Source organism: Nothobranchius furzeri, chromosome 3 (genome assembly GCF_043380555.1).
Source record: "Nothobranchius furzeri strain GRZ-AD chromosome 3, NfurGRZ-RIMD1, whole genome shotgun sequence".
NCBI classification, from domain to species: domain Eukaryota; kingdom Metazoa; phylum Chordata; class Actinopteri; order Cyprinodontiformes; family Nothobranchiidae; genus Nothobranchius; species Nothobranchius furzeri.
The window spans coordinates 40,693,162-40,710,636 of record NC_091743.1 but is presented as its reverse complement, the minus strand read 5'-3'; the positions used below and the strand labels follow the sequence as shown (position 1 = coordinate 40,710,636).

Genomic DNA, 17,475 nt, shown 5'->3' with positions numbered 1-17,475 from the left:
CTCACTTGTTCAAGCTGGCTTTTGTATGACCTTCTTCACCACTCTCTCTTTATTCTGCTCTCCCCACCTATTCCACCTTCCTCAGGATCCACTGATTTCCCTCTTTCCTATTCACTCTCTCTTTCTTAACATTTTTAATCACAATTGTCCATTTTTTGCTCATTTTAATTATATTTTTAAATATTTTCTAAATTCTTTTTTATATTTTCACATTTTTTGTTTTTGTGAAGCGCCTCGTGATTTTTATCGTGAGAGGCGCTATAGAAATGATCTTTTCTTCTTCTTCTTCTTCTTCTAGCACTCAACAGTCCGCACAGAAAAGCCTCTTGCAACCACGGTCAACATCAAACAAGAAGTCGGCCATTTTGGTTTGAAGTGGTGATTTTGACCCCGTTTTGGCCGTTTCTAGGGTCCGCTTCTGATTGATTTACTCGATCAATTTTCGCACGATCGTCTCAAAATTTTTTGGAAATTTCTCAGAAGGGAAGAGCGATCAAATAGAAAAAATAAAACTAACTTTTCGTATATGCTGAGGGGGCGTGGCCAGGCCTCAAAGTTCGACCACTTTCCAAAAAAATATAAATAGCTATAACTTCATACTCAAATAGAGTAGAGTTACAAAGATTTCTGTGGTCAGTCGACATCCAGCCACAAACTAAACTGAATGCTCGGCTGATGACATCACACAAGCCCCGCCCCCTCAGGACCAAAAAGGTCAAGTTTTATTGTGATTGGTCCCAAATCGCCCCATTTCACTTAATCACCACAAATTTGAAGCTGGTAACTCAAGATAAGTGGGGGTTAATTGGCGTCACTTTATGGAAGTTTTCAAAAGAGGGCGGGGCTGTGGCGCCACGAAACTTCTGGTGAGTGATCCTAGTCTGGTCCCCCAAAAAATCTGATGTGAAAATCCTGTGGGCGTGGCCTATTTCCTGAAAAAGCGCCCCCTAGGACCTTTAAAATTGTCAGCCCCAAGCCATGCTTTGACTGAGGATTACGAAATTTGGTACACTAATGTGGTGTCTCAGGACCTACATTCTCTTGGAGCCAAGCACAAAATCGCACAGGAGGTCGGCCATTTTGGTCCAAGTACTCGATTTTGTGGTTTTTGCACACGTTGTTTGGAGAATGATGCCCCGTCGCCCTTTTCACCAATCACCTTCAAACTTCTGCTATATATTCTTAAGCTATAGGGGGGAAAAATCATTCATTGGATTTTTCAAAAGTTGAAAGGTGTGGGCGTGACTAAGCCTCAAACTCTGACCTGTCGCCACGCCACTTTTTTTCACAGCTCCCTACTGGACTCCTTTCACCAAATCACCAGCAATCTCTGGCAAATAGCAGTAGACAAGTTGAGGTCACTTGGTATCCAGTATTGGCAGGTTTCAAAAAAGGCGGGGCTTTGGGAGCATGGCAAAATTCGCCATCATGCCATGTAAACATGTTTGCCTCTCATTTCCTCAGTTATCATGATATCGCCACAAAATCTCTGGTGAGTGATTCTAGTCGGACCACCAATAGAACTGGATGTGATAGGTTTGTGGGCGTGGCCTATTTTCTGAAATAGCGCCCGCTAGGACCATTAAAACTGTCAGCCCCAAGCCATGCTTTGACTGAGGATTGCGAAATTTGGTACACTAAATGTGGTGTTTCAGGACCTACAAAAATGTCTCTTGGAGCCAAGCGCAAAGTCGCACAAGAGGTCGGCCATTTTGGTCTAAGTACTCGATTTAGTGGTTTTCACACACATTGTTTGGAGAGTGATGCCTCATCGCCCTTTTCACCAATCGCCTTCAAACTTCTGCTATATACTCTTAAGACATAGGGGGAAAATTCATCTGTCGGATTTTTCAAAAGTTGAAAGGTGTGGGCGCGGCTAAGCCTCAAACTTTGACCTTTCACCATTACATTACTTGACGTAATAACTCCCATGTGCATGATCAGATCTATGTCAAACTTTGTCTGTGTGATCACTGACCACATCTCAAGACAGTGACAATGTGGACAGCTGACATCACCTAAGCCCCACCCCCAGACAACAGGAAGTTGATTGTTTTATGGTGAAATGCCCATATTTGTCCCCTCTAATTTAGTCAACAAGACACTAAGATCATGCAGTGACTTCATGATGCTGTAATGACCATTCAGTTCTGATAGCTTTCCAGAAAAGGAGGGGCTTTGATGCCATGGCGAATTCTGGCGTGACGCCGTGCCCTTATGTTTGACTGTAACTTCCGCAAACAGCCTCCGATCTGCACGAGACTGAACATGGCAATCAACAATCATGCCCTTTAGCCAATGAGGCACAAACGGTTGGTGAACATACCTTTAAAACTGTAATAACATACAGACGAGGTCACAACTGCACCAAACTTGCTATGTGTCATCACACAAAGGCACCCGACACAATCCTGTGGTAATTGGTTGATATTGCTTTAGCTCCGCCCCCTGACAAATATTAGGCCCTGAATAACACATGCATGATGCAATTCACACCAAACTGCACACAAATGATTGTTGTCAACCTACAAACTTCCTCATGGAATATTTCCTAAATTTGGGACAGCACCCTCTAGATACAATAAAACCTTTATAACTTCTGCAAAAAAGCTCCAAACTATATCAAACATGGTGGGAGTCATCACACAACTGCAGTTAACACATGTATGTGCTCACTCGTTCAAATCATTTTAACTCCGCCCACTTACAGCGTTTTGCCTCTAGATGACCCATGCAACATTTGCCAAATTAACAGAAAACTATCTTTGATGACCAAAGATGACCTCTATGGGATTTAGTTGTAAATGGTCACAGCGCCCCCTAGATGGGTTCAAACTTTATCAACTTCTAAAGACAAGGTCAGAATGGCTTCATACTTGGCGTGTGTCATCACGTGACTGCACCAAACACATTGATGTGGTTGTTGGTTCAAATCACATTAGCTCCGCCCCCTTTCAGCTCTTTGGCTCTAGAAAGAACACACAACATCTGAATGATGCCAAACTACCACAAAACCATCTTTGCCAACCACAGCTGACCTCAATGGGATTTTTCTGTAGTTGGTCACAGCGACCCCTAGATAACATTAACCTTCAATGACTTCAAAATACGTGGTCAGAATAGCATTAAACTCGGTCTGTGTCATCACACCACCAGTGTGGTAAAGATAGAGTAGTGGTTAGCTGTGTAATTTAATGGTGAGCTCAGAGAAGATGCTGAGTCAGGGTGAGGTGCAGACGAGGAGACCGTTCGCGATTTCTGGTGTCGGGGTGGTCGATGTTTATGTTCAGCGGACGTGCCCGGGTGCACCAGACTGCCGGCCAGGCCGGAGCGGTGCGGAGCTGCGAGGGCCGAACAATGCTGCTTGCAGCTTTAATTTTTTTTCTTCTTTCAAATCATTCCAACAGATCATTGTAGCAATATTTTTTATTTTATTTTGCATGAAAAAGCTGTTGTTCCATACTGGGGCAAAAGGAAAAAAAATCAAACAGTAACAGTGTTGTAGCCGCAGGGAGCTACAAGAAAAGAGAATGCAGGAGAAGCTGAGGAGGATGTGGAGCCTAGAGCTGCAGCTGTCATGGTTCCAGAGTCTGGAGAGGACATCTGTCATTCTGATGACGCAGATGGGGAGCGCTGAACAGGACTTGAGTGTCTCTCTCATGTAAAGCTTCACAATAACTCCCAAAAGTTTGAAATGTAATCTGATTACAGAAAGTCATTGCTAATGAAAGCAGCTTGAGGTCACACTTGTAACCTATCGATAAAATTCTTATCTATCATGATTAAAGTATGTAAGATATGCTAATGAAAGAGGTTACCACGATACCCACTATAAAAGTCTGCAGCATGAGAGGACTTATCTGTTTCAGCCTTCCTGAGACATCCCACATCTCTCAGCTGGGCGTGCGTAGCTCTAAAGGTCTCATGAATACTGTTTGTACTGGCTTTGCTTTTTAATGTTAAACTAATCTGTAGGCTTCAGGTGTTTGGAGGCATTTTTGAGACTTAATGAATGACTGAAAGACTTAATAGGGTCATGCTGTGAATGTAGAACGTGGACAGTAGGGCTTATGCCAGTTTTTCATTTGGAACGTAAAAAACCCAGAATTCTCAGTTAAAATCATAATAAAAACTAAAAAAAACAGTCAGCTACTGTTATTCTGGAAACATATTTGCCGTTGATCTTGACCCTGTTCTTGTGTTTTCTCTCTGACATGGCACTAATGCTCTGTTGTAGCACGTAAAGACTAACTAAAGACTTTAAGGTTTTGAAATTGTAAAATGGTTTTTGATTATTTGTAAAATAATTTCAGTTTCATCTGCTGTCAGGTTGTCTTAAACACGTATTTTCAACTGTCTGCCACTAAATTAGAGCATGCTGGTGGAGATGAGCTTGTGGGTTGCAGCTAGCAGCCGAGTGGCTGTAAGCTCTAGGTTTGACCCAGTGATACACAAGTGAAGACACCTCCGGTCTCAGCGGCCAAAGCAGATTATACGGACAACTCAGGTTGCTCCGCAAAACTGCTTAACCCAGAGTAATCACTTTTGGCGTGCTCATTTTGTAAGACCTTAATCTCTCCGGAACGACAGGTCACTTTCGGAGAAGGCTGAGGGTAGTTAAAGCTTCTTTTTTTTTTTTTTTTTTTTTTGGAGTGGGGTCCATTTCTTGCACAGGTAGCAGGCTCACAGATTTAGAAAGAACTCCATGAGGGACAAAGACCTCAAATCAAGAAGATGATGGAGCTGAAGAAATCTGTAATTTTTCATTTATTAAATTCCCAAGATGGTTGTTTTAATGTGAGTATATACATTTATAGAACTTTTAAAGATGGTAATTTTTGTTCGTTTTAGACTTTAAAACTCTTACTTCCTGTTTCTGAATGATGCTGAGATTTTCGAGAGTAGGTCTGGAATTCCGCTAGTTCTGAACTATTCATGTTTGGTAAAAGTTCACTACTAGCAGAACTCGGATTTGCTCCCGACTACCGACGGGATCCTCTGTAACCACGGTGACCAGAGGCTGAAGGTCTGTTGAGTCTGCCTGTGTGAGTTGCAGTTAATGAACAATTACTCTGATGTGAAGTGAACCAAATTCACATTTCTTGTTGTGATGATCTTGAGTTCACTCGATATCAGGTAATTTATATTTTCATCTTTTAGGTTTTTTCTTTTTTTATTGACTGTATTTTTCTTTATCTTCCTGCTGCAGCACGCCTCATCGGAGAAGATGCAAACATGTCTGATGAGGAACATATTCAGATAACCTTTGACCTTATGTTTTACTTTTTAGGTTTTTTTGTTTGTAGTCTGCATGTATTGGATGTTTTTAGATGATTAATATCCACATAAGATGCATGTTACATTTCTGATAAATACAACCAGAATGTTTATTAAAAATCATGGTGTCTCTATATATAGATAGTATTTTTCTGGTAATCCTACTGAGCAAACCATCTTAACTTAATGTTGTTGATGTAGCAGAAAAGCCTGTGAGCATCACATCACTGGAACCTCTGAAGGTGAATGGTAATCCTGCATTTGCATAATTCTACCACATGTCCCACTAACCCAATCAAAGAAACAAATTGTGTGTTTTAGTTTATTTTTAATGTGTTAATATTTGGATCTGCGGTCAGTTTATCATTTCTTTGTAAAAGTGCCTTTTGCCTGTTTTGTTTTAATCCAGCATTTCATTCTTTTTTGGCTGATAAAGCTCTCTGGTAGTTTTCACAAACTGCCGGAGTCAAAAGGATGCCGTTGTGAGTCTGTGGATCTTTAGTGTCCTGATGGAAGAGATAGTCATGGACATGGTGCATTGGTCATGGCCTTAGAACGTGTACAAAAAGGAAAACTACCTTGTGATTGCTACCCTGGTTAAGGATATGTCAGGATGTGTTTTTTTCCAGAGAAACTAAATGACATTTCAAGCATCATTAATTCTGTCGCCTGCTACTTTCATGAGCAGCAGGCTTGCTGACGTAGGGTGGCCCCACCTGTAGGCCACCTGTTTAAGTAGCACACACAGGGCTTGAGTGGCTCTGACTTTGGAGAGACGATAATTTGCTCCAGTTTAACCCTCTCAGGCTCAAAATAAGTTTTGATAAAAGGACGAACAACGAAGTCCTTCAGGGGTACTTCTGAGTTAAAAAATGCTCATGAAACACGTACGTGGAGTAACCAGGTAGGTAGGTTTTAACGTTGCTAATCTGCAACTCCTGCCTCCAGAGGGTTAATAAAAGGTTGAGGCGGATGAAGTTTCAACATTTCCTAAACCCAAAACCAGCACCCAACTGTTTGACACACTTCCTACATTTAGTTATTTATTTAACATTTATTTAACCCCCATAGGATTTGCCATCTCGTTTTCACAAGGGTCCTCTTTACATGAAGTCAAGTCAAGTTAACCTTTATTTATATATTGCATTTAAACGGCAATGTTGTTACCCCAAAGTGCTGCACAACAGCAAATAATAATGAAAATGAATAAAATACATTTTAAAAGACAACAAAACATCATAAAACAATTAAAACCACAGGAACTAAAAACAGAACATGTAACACAAGTTTAAGGTAAGGTATCACTGATAAAAATGAAGTGGCAAACTTGAGCTTTTGTTGTTTTTTAAGCTAATTAACCAACTTCAGCAAGAGAAAATCAGCAGACATCACCACAACATTGCTGGTGAAGCAGAATGAAGCAAAAAGAAGATAAGCAGCGTTGGTGCAGCTTTAAAATCACTGTTTCTAAACTCCAAATTCTGAAAATGCAGCGAAAATACTGACCCAATGTTACTTTTTACTTCACAGAGCCACTGTCCCTGTCCAATGATTGGCATTAAATGCAGCATACATTAGCAGAGTAAAGTGTCTAAAATGTTATTAATGTCCATTTGTGTCTTTTGATGCAGATGATCTGTGACATCACACACTGCTGAAACAGTCACAATATGCTGATATCCTAGCAAGGTCCTCAAAGGGCTAATTTAGCATAAGGACACAAAGGCAGAGCGGACTGAGCCTCCAGGTTTTCCCTGTCACCTTTTCCTCTCCTATAAATTTACTCCTAGTAGGAACAAAGCTGATGGATCAATGAGTGCGTTTACATGCAGCCAGTAACCCTTTTAAAACCCAAATATTCACAATAACCCGGTTCCGCACGGCCATGTAAACACCGCCAAAAACCCAGATATGCTCACTACACCTGGGGTAACCCTTTTCTAACCCGAATGTTTGGTCGTGTAAACGCATACCGGGATATCCCCATCAAAGCGTGTGTTCTGCGCATGCTCTGTTCGCAAGGAATCTTGGTCTTTTGAGTAGCGAGACGTCTTGTATGCGCCAGAACTCCGGAAGTAAACAACAAGTTGGGAGCAACATGGCGAGTCGCGGCACAGCACCACACGTTTGGAGTGACGAGGAAACCTCCGTCTTCATCGGTCTGGTGAAAAGTATGAACATTATGTCTTTTGTTGACGGCCGAAAGTACAGAGACAGCGAAATATACAAGAAGGTAACCGAAAAGTTACGCGAAGCAGGGTTTGTAAGGACACCAGACCAAGTCTTTCTATTTATGCTTGTAAACGGGTTATTCTGATCAACTCAGAAACCCGAATATCGACCTTAACCCGATCATAACCCGGATATTGGCTGCATGTAAACGTGGTCACTAAGATCCACCACAAGGAAGAAAATCAGAACAAGTAGTCCTCTATGATGGTTGTTGTTAAAACACTTTGCAGTTAAGTGGTGTCATGTATTCTTGTTAAGCTGAGGATGTTTCCAGCTACCCTAAAAGCAACAGCAACTCTTGATCTCCTGATAGAGAAAGTGGATGAAAGTCTCTGGTACACACCTGTCTGACTCCATTATGCAGAAGTGAAGGTTCAGACTCTTGATGTCAAAGTGGTCAGACCGCCATGGTAAACTGACAGTAGGAGCAGGTACTTGTGTTGCTCTCCTTACCTTGAAGGACCACATCAACCATGCTGTGGTTCTGTCTAAACCCTCACTGGGATCCAGGAAGTATTATGTATGTGAAATTGTTGATAAGCCTCCAAAGCATCAGCTTAGTCAGAACCTTATCTTCAACAGTGAAGAATAATATACAGTATATCTCTGTAAGTTGCACAGATTACTTTGCACCATCCTGGCATCAAGGTTTGCCTATCTACCTGTTGTAGCCAGGCAAGCATCCTCTTCAGCGAACAGCAGTCTGGATTCTAGCCTATATGCTCTTTTAGGACAAGTAAGGTTGAAGGGTTGAAGTTAAAGGCAAAACCAAATGAGTGCCCTCCAGTGGCTGATTCCAGTACAAGTCCTGCACCTTCCAACAAACAAATGAGACATTTTCCTGAATAATACATGAGAGTGGAGACCACACACGCATGCATACACGCCTACACATGCACACATGCCTATACACTTACGCATGCACACACACACACACACACATATGCACACACGCACACACACATGCACACACACACACACACACACACACACACACACACAAACATACATACACGCCTACACATGCACACATGCCTATACACGCACGCATGCACACACACACACTCACACACACACAAATGCACACACGCACACACACACACACACACACATACACACACACGCACACATGAACAGGCACACACGAACATACATACATGCCTACACACACACACTCATGCACACACACACCTACACATGCCCGCACAGGCCTATGCATGCGCACGCACACACACACGCACGCATGCATGCATGCACACATGCCTATGCACGCACACATGCGCACACGCCTACGCATGCACACATGCCTATACGAGCACGCACACATGCACACACACACACACACACACAAACATGCACGCACACATGCACACACACAAACATGCACACACACACGCACATGCACACTCACAAACACACACATACACACAAACACACACATGCACACACACACACACACTTGCACACACACATACACACCTACACATACATGCATGCGCACACGCCTACACACGCACACACACTCACTCACTCATGCACACACACCTACGCATGCACGGACAGGCCTATGCTCGCACACACACATGCATGTATTCAACATGCACTAATACACGTGAGTGAGCGTGCACACACACACACACACACACACACACACATGCATGTATTCAACATGCACTAATGCACGTGAGTGTGTGCACACACACACACACAAACACACAGTGACCATAGAGTCACAAGTTAACCATGCATGTTTGTGGCCTGTGGGGGAACTGGAGTACCCAGAGGAACCCAAACACGCATGGGGTGGGATCATTGCTAACTCCACACAGAAAGGCCACAGCCTGTGGTTTGCCTGCAACAGTGCAGCCAACTGCACCAACATGCAGCCCATCCATCCATCCATCAACCCATTATCTGAACCCGCTTTGTCCATGTAGGGTTGCGGGGGGGCTGGTGCTTAACTCCAGCGGTCAATGGGCAATCAGGCGGGGTACACCCTGGGGAGAGAGCCAGTCCATCGCAGGGCCCATCATGCAGAATTGTCTTCATGATAAATTTACATGAATCACAAATCAGGTCCTTCCTTATTTTTCCTGCTTTAACGGTGAAGAAACCATCTACTGAAAAAAGCTTTTTTGACTTATTTGTTTCAGTTCTAAAATGAATATCACATATTAAATTTGTGAAAACATAACATGGATCAAGACAAACATACAATATAATGTACAAAACAATACCAGTGTTTAGACTAGAAAGCACTGTTTTATAGGAACATCATTTCCAAACACCAAGCTGTGCATTATTCAGACAAGACCCCAATCCCTTAGAAAGCAATCCAAATTTTAACCTCTTTGGTGTTTTTTGTTACAATAATGTGTTTCTCAAGTGGATTTGAGCTTCAAAGTTGCGATCTCTTTATTAGTTTTTGTTTACTACTTATATACAAGCAAATATTTATGAGTCATGACATGTAGGACAACTTATTGACAGATGTGTCAGGTGCTCTACAAGCATTTATGGGTTTCATTGACCTCATTTGTCTGCTTGACAAGAAAAACACATATTTTTAGGTCTGACTAAACATATGTGTTTTATGTTCATGGTTCTGTACAGAGATTATCTCATCATATGATTTTTTTCTTTTTTTTAAACATTTTTCTGTGCAAAATCCTATCTCTAAGAACTGTAAAAATACATTTGTAGCATAAATCATCCGTGCTTCTATTTCCATTTGCACTGATTCAAGATAGGCTAACGGCCTAGGATGGTCCGACTTTGGAGACTTCAGTGACAGATTGAGACTGAGTAGTTGACTCCTCTTCGTCGCCTCCACTCATTCCCAACATTTTCCTCATGCATGAACGGAACTGAAAGACAGGATGGAAAGGGATCCGTTTAGATGACTTCATTTATTTATTCAGTCTTGTTCAACTCTTATTCTAGTTCTCCATCTTTTAGAGGAAAAGAAACAGGAAAACGATGGCTACATTTGGCTGAAACTGGTGCAACATTTAAACGGTAACTATCATGTTTCCAGAGAACAGTAGATACATGAATACAGTCTGCATCAATTAGGGGGGCTTCACTTCTTTCCACTAAACAGATTATTATTGCAGTTTAGTCATTTTGAGGATTCATAAGTAAACGGTTGAGTAACAGACCTTTGATGTGACTTTAAAATCTGGGGATTTGAGCCTAATCATTTAATTATTGAAATGTCGAACAGTTGCTTCTGGAAACAACTAGCAGATGGCATTGGTGCTTTTTTATTGGTTGATTCAAATTAAGGACAAAAGTCTGCATTTTTGGTCTCTTGTTTACCTTTAAATACAGTTTTTAACATAAATCATTGTCAACATTCTTCCTGTCAAAATACTCCAAGGATGTGCTTTGGCTCACCTGCTTATTCAGGAGGACATAAATGACAGGATTGTAGACAGTGGAGGCCTTTGAGAAAACGGATGGTATGGTGGCGAATCTCAAATCGAACGTCTGTCCACGATTGTTGACGACCCAAAGAGCAAAGGAGGTATATGGCACATAGCACACCAGGAAGCCCAGCACCATGACGACCACCATCCTGGTCACCTCCTTCTCTGCCTTCTGGGTGGAGGCAGACTCAGCCTGGGCCTTTGCTGCCTGATGACATTTGTGAGAATCAGCACTAAAATGCCAACAAATACTGATATTACATTTGCCGAGGCTGAGTCCTTGTAGCAAATCTCTTACTGATTTTAATGTGAAGAGCAGCTGTGAATAGCAGAAGACGATGATGGAGAGAGGGACGGCAAAGCAGAAGCAGAAGAGGAACAGCACATAGGACTCAGTGTTGTACTTGTTGCCTGTTGTATACCAGTCTGGTCCACAGGAACATTGCATGCCCTCTGGGATATACCTGGCAAACCAGTAATGTGTTCATTGATCAAATTCTTTACTTTTAAATGAAGAAAAATGAAGAAAACTGGTTGTTTGTGTACTCACCTGCTCCATCCGACCAAAGGAGGAACTGCAGCGCACAAAGCAAAGAACCAAGTAAGAGCACAGAAGAACAAAGCATGCTCCGACTTGAAGGCAAAGTTCCCGAGTGGTTTGCAGATAACCAGCCATCTTTCAAATGCAATCACAGCAAGAGACCAAAGGCTCACCATTCCTGAGAAAAGAGTAATTAAAAAGACCAATAATCAGAATCAAGCTGCTGTTAATCAGTCAATATCTTCTTTTAAAGCAAAAGAGGATAGGCTTAAACGGCTGAAGCTGAGATATTGTGTGACATCTGTTCTCATACTGACATTTTGTTGCAGTCCTTACCACCAAGAGTAGCAGAAAATCCTTCAATCTTGCAGCCCAAAACACCAAGAGCCATGTATCTGTTGGCAAAACAGTAGAAGCAGGTGAAAGAGCCCGCAGAAGAAACAATGAGGTTTGCCACGGCCATGTTGACCAGGATGTAGTTCAGGTGAGAGCGGAGCTTCTTGTATTGAATAGTACATGCAATGGTGAGGACATTGATGGTCGTACCACACACAAACAACACGAACATGAACGCTGACAATGAATAATAAAGCGCCTTGCTTCCTAAATGGTCCTGTGGGACCAAATACGGACTGAGGGCTGTGATGTTATTGGTGTCCAGAGGGACAGGAATCCAGAAGTCGTCTGGGACATCATCATGACGCATTCCCCTCATTTTCTTTCTTTTGTGTTTGTCAAATAAAAATTTGAGCTTGGTTTAAAGATAGATTAAATTATGGTTTGTAAATGAGAGTAAATAATTAAAATCTAATGTTGCACAGCAGTGAGATAATTCATGATGTTCCTGTCTTCCAATGGAGGGCTGTCTCACTCTCTGTGTGTGCCTCTGAGGCGAGCTACTGAAAAGCTGCTTTTATAGGAGGTTTGAACAGCTCTACAGCTCAACTTAATTGGCTCAAGGACAGGATTTAGAGCTTTGCATCAATTCCCATGACAACTTACAGCACCTTTTAGCTAATGCTGAGATTAGTGTCTTAGTGACAGAGTTCAGAGTTTGACAGTATCTTCTCAATGCTTACCAACGTCTGAGCCTGGAGAAGTAGCTAATCTGTTTGCCTGCAGTGAAAAGATTAGGTAGCTCTCTTGCACGCATTTCACCTGATCACCTTTAGCTTTTTTCTTTGTCTCCAGGCATTTGAGTGTTGTCGAAGAGACTGACTCTCTGTTTCCTCAATATTATCTAAATTTATCACAAGAAATAAAACATTTGAGTACTTAATGACATAAAAACATCTGTGGTTAAAGTTGTTGACGCTGTATTTTACATGTATATTCTTGCATTTCATGAATATTCCGGACTAATGAGTACTATTAAATTTTATTTTTCCATACACACTTATACCTTTGCACCTCAATCACTGCTTGTACATATGTTGTTTTTTTGTGTACAGTACAGTACTAGATGTATTTGTGTTGAACATAACAGTCAATGGAGCAACTCAGGGTTACATTTTCCTGCAAGTTGTACTCGTACGACTGAGCAGGTGACGAATAAAACTTTTCAGTCTTGGATCTTTATCATTTCAGGTGTAGCGTTATGAATGTTCTGTTTGTGACCTAAAGGTCATGATCTGCTGCGTCTGCTCGAGCAGAGACATAAAGTCTCTGACAGGCTAATCTACATGAGATAGTGGCCAAGGTCTTTCATGCGCTCTGCTCATCTGAACTGCTTCACCTTTGTTACCAAGCGAAGACAAGAACTATTCTGAAATACATAATCAACAACTTTATTAATTACCAATAATAATGTGAGCCCAATGTTCAATCACTCTGTGAAATGACAATGTTATTACTTGATATTACAATCCTGTGATCAGTAGTATTTTACAAGTAATTATAATCTTGGACATTTGCACTAGACACTAAAGACACGTAATGTTAAAAGTCACATGACACATTCCCTTTTGTCTGATCCAATCAGAACCTTTGTTTCTGAGGCGAGGCGTGGTTATCTGTGGTGTTTGTATAAACCCTCTTTTGCATGTCAAATTCTGATTCGCCGGTAAACCAAAATATGACAATTATAAAAACAATCCCACGCCACCTTTTCTTTAGTTCAAGCGTTCTAGAGAAGTCTCGGACAGACCATCCGGACTTCCTCTTCAGCCAAAAGAACCTCGACAAGCTGGATAAAATCTGTTGCACGTTACACCTGACTGCAACGGTTCCTTCAGAATAAAAGCTGAACCTCACGACCCCTTCAGGGTCTCGGAGACGCCAGTGATAACCTGGAAGCATTCCAAGACTAGATTGGTCGGCACCGCTGCTTTTCTACTGGCTTCGGTACCAAAGAGGGTCCAAGGGGACCTTGACATTCTGGATCTGATGGAGGCTTCTCCTGGGGTACGTAGACCTACAGATGGCGTTTCATTATAAATCTCCAACTAAAATTTAGAGCGAAACATTCACTCCCACTCAGAACTAAATGCTTCTCTGGATCCACTGGTTCGGAATAACATTCCACACACATACAGTATTCATCATTCATCTCACTTCTCACTCCACCCTAGTCCATCAGTACACAGAGTGTTTCAGTTAGTCTTGTTTAAATTGTGTAGAAATTGATTTCTTAACTATTTGAACCCTGACTCTCTTTCTTTCCTTGGAGTTAATACGAAGCGTCGCTTAATCCCTACAATAAAAAGTTCTGATCTTCTGGTTAAAATAGTCGAAGATCCATCAGATTGATATTTCATATTTCTATGGAATCTCATATGTTATGGTTCATAAAGAAGATGTAAACAACTCATTTCTTTACACAGGTATGAAAATAACAATGAATGGTTGATTTCTCAGAGCAAATAGGGTTTGCAGCCCTAAGTCATAAGTAACTAGTAGCACCTTTTATGATGCACCAGCTGGTGAGCAGTTTTTATTGTGTTAGGATAAAAATGTATGCTTTTTGGCAAATGTTCTGTGCTATTTTGGGGTCTTGTAGCATCCTTGCCTGCTCCGGTAGGGTAAATCACAGCATGCTGTGTATTTCAGTCACGTTCTCACCAAACCTTCTTCTGTTATTTATTTATTTATTTATTTATTTAGCGTTGTAGTGATGTTTGGAGATTTCTTATTGATTTTACCATTTCAGTGACCATCACGATAGTGCAACACCCATGTTTTTTACAGCTTTTTCTACAGCCTGGTTTTGCTGACTGGTGTCCAAACGTTGCCTTTTAACTTCACTCTGGGTGAAATTTGACCAAAAATTTTTTGAAATAATTTTTTGTGAGTAGTTTTGTTGAAAGGACCTTAAATGAAGCTCACATCTGTACAACCCAAGTGAAAGCAATTTTCTTATTTCTTCTTTTGTTGGCGCTCTCCTCTTATTTCAGTTAAGCTTTTCATATCTCAAACTCTGATTGGTGTAAAGCTAATTTTACAGTCTGTTTCAACCCAGAGCCAACTCTTTTGTATTTTTGACACGACAGAAGCTAAAAAAAGTGCATAAAGCTCTGACCAAGAGGACGTCCAGTGTCATCCACATAACCGATCCAGTAAAGACATTTTCATTTTTTATTATCTTGCAACGTAGCAGAAAAGCAAACTAATTTACTTGGATTGTGACACTTTTGCATATGGCTAAAGATGCATCACTTAATTGTTTAAAATGAACAAATCACGCTGGAGGTCTAAGCAGGCCCAACTTTGTAGACTTTGGTCACTGATTGTGTTGTAGAGGTTTCCTCCACCCATCCCCATCATTGATAACAGACACACAAGGAACTGAGGGAGAAAATCAAGAATGAGATAAAACTACACATTGTACAAGACTAAAGGTTGATATTCATCCGACTTGTTTTTACTGATGAGCTCACCTGCTTATTCAGGAGGGTGTAGATGAGACAGTGGAGGCCTTGGAGAAGCAGGATGGGATGGTTGCAAATCTCAAATCAAACATCTGTCCACGACGGTTGACGACCCAAAGAGCAAAGGAGGCGTATGGCACACCATGTCAGCACCATGACGACGACCATCCTGGTGACCTCCTTCTCTGCTTTCTGGGTGGAGGTAGACTCAGCCTGGGCCTTTGCTGCCTGGTGACCAGAGCGAAGAGGCAATTACAACACAAACAAAACTGGTATGGTAGTACTGAATTAACTGTCTTAGTCAGAATATTTTGATCTTATTTTTAAAAGGGTGGTGACTAAATAATCGGTCATACTGTTGGAGCCCCACCATTTTAAGTGTAATGAGTAGCTGAGTGTAGCAGAAGACGATCATGGTGAAGGGAACCACAAAGCAGAAGCAGAAAGGCAAAATCATGTGGGACTCATTGTTGTATTTGGTGTTGGTGGTGTACCAGTCCGGTCCACAGAAACACTGCAAACCTTCTGGGATGTACCTGAAGAAACAACAGTGTCACCATGTAAATGTGTCAGCACACGCTGCTTAGGCTGACCAAGAGTTATTTTAACATCACCTGCTTCATCCTACGAGGGGAGGAACTGAAGCTATCAGTGCAAACGCCCAGGTGAACATGCAGCAAGCTGTTGCATGCTCGGGCTTGGAAGCAAAGTTACCTAGAGGCTTGCAGATAAACGGGTCAGCCATCATTTAAACGCTTTCCCAGCAAGGGACCACAGACTTACCATGCCTGGAAATAAGGAAGAGAGTATTTAATCTGCTTTTGCTTAAATGTGTTGAAGTCAAGTGAAATGAGGAAACTTATTTATTACTTGTAACCTAATTCTTATCACCAAGTGTTGCCAAAAACCCTTCAATTTTGCATGCTAGTGGTCCAAAGATGAAGTATCTTGATGGAAAAGGAGAACTAGACAGTAGAAGAACCCACGGCAGAGACCAGAAGATTTGCCACGGTCAGTCTCAGGATGTAGCTGAAGTGGGATCGGAGCTTCTTGTATGAAACGGTACATTCAATGGTCAGAGTATTAATGGACGTGCCGGCCACACATACAAAAAACATAAATCCTGCCATCGCGTAAAAGGTGCTCAAACTCCCCAAGTGGTCCCGAGGAACCTGGAACGAGCTTAGGGACGTGATGTTGTTGGTGTCCAAAGCTACTTGTATCCAGAAGTCGTCGGGCAGCTCCGAACTACGAACAAACCTCATTGTGTTTTGTCTGATTTTTCCATCACCTGTGTGAAAACTAAAGATAATGACTGCGCAGGAAGCGAATGTTCCTCATCACCCCAGTTTCAGGATTCATGAACACCTCCGGAATGGCACTGCACCCCATAATAAATAGATTTGATAACTGAATAATTGATTGTTTGGTTATTTTTCATTTACTGATCTAAAACAGCAGGTGATTCTGCAGGTTGGAGAGTGCAGCTGGCGTGGACCAAACAAGAAGTCATTCGGCTCCTTCATAAAGTAAGTAAACTAAACGATGCCATTTAAAAAAAACTGTCACAGGGAAAAATAAACGACAAATGTGTTCATTCCTGTCTAACTGTTACTCAATGAGGTGGTTTAGAAAAGGAAATCATTACAGCCATGCAGAAGAGCGGATGTATTTATGAAACAAGGTTTGAGTAAATATGTGTTTGATCGTGGTTAAACAGGTTAATCCAACTTTCTGAAGGAAGGGCTCGGTCGGTCATTGCCTGCTAATCTGGTTTCCTATAACATCATGTCTCATAATCCCATGCAAAGTACAGGATAATCTCTTCCACTGCTTTACCTGTTTGTGTTAACTCTTTGGCACTTAGCCTTTGTCAGAGATTAACAGATTTCACCTGGCGGTGTAATCATAGAGTTCTTGGTCCAACAACACGGTGGAGGAGACACCATGTGTTATTGTTTAGAGGAGGTGGCTTTTCTGTGTAAAAGCAGGAAGTTAAAGGCAGCAGCACTGCTGCTCTTTCAAAACATAAATAAGTCTCTTTAGGTGTAAAACACGATGAGCTGTCCCGGTCATATGTGCGTTTTTATAATAAACAAATCACCAGTCAGGTTCTGCGTGCAGGGGT

At 41.6% G+C, this 17,475-nt stretch overlaps 1 protein-coding gene and 1 pseudogene across 2 annotated transcripts; both read right to left on the bottom strand.

Annotated features, from left to right (window-relative positions):
* Positions 1–9,804: 9,804 nt before the first annotated feature.
* opn1sw2 (opsin 1 (cone pigments), short-wave-sensitive 2) lies at positions 9,805–12,356 on the bottom strand. Of its 2 annotated transcripts, XM_015960002.3 has the most exons (5): positions 11,818–12,356; positions 11,491–11,659; positions 11,239–11,404; positions 10,909–11,148; positions 9,808–10,376 (listed from the first exon to the last, which is right to left on the bottom strand). In XM_015960002.3, exons 1-5 carry the CDS (start codon positions 12,194–12,196, stop codon positions 10,269–10,271), a joined length of 1,062 nt encoding a protein of 353 aa, XP_015815488.1. In that variant the 5' UTR covers positions 12,197–12,356; the 3' UTR covers positions 9,808–10,268. The 2 variants fall into 2 exon arrangements, with proteins under 2 accessions (XP_070405937.1, XP_015815488.1); XM_070549836.1 differs by having other exon boundaries at positions 9,805–10,376; positions 10,909–11,404.
* Positions 12,357–15,170: 2,814 nt separating this feature from the next.
* On the bottom strand, positions 15,171–16,612 carry LOC107385860 (blue-sensitive opsin-like; annotated as a pseudogene).
* Positions 16,613–17,475: the final 863 nt, after the last annotated feature.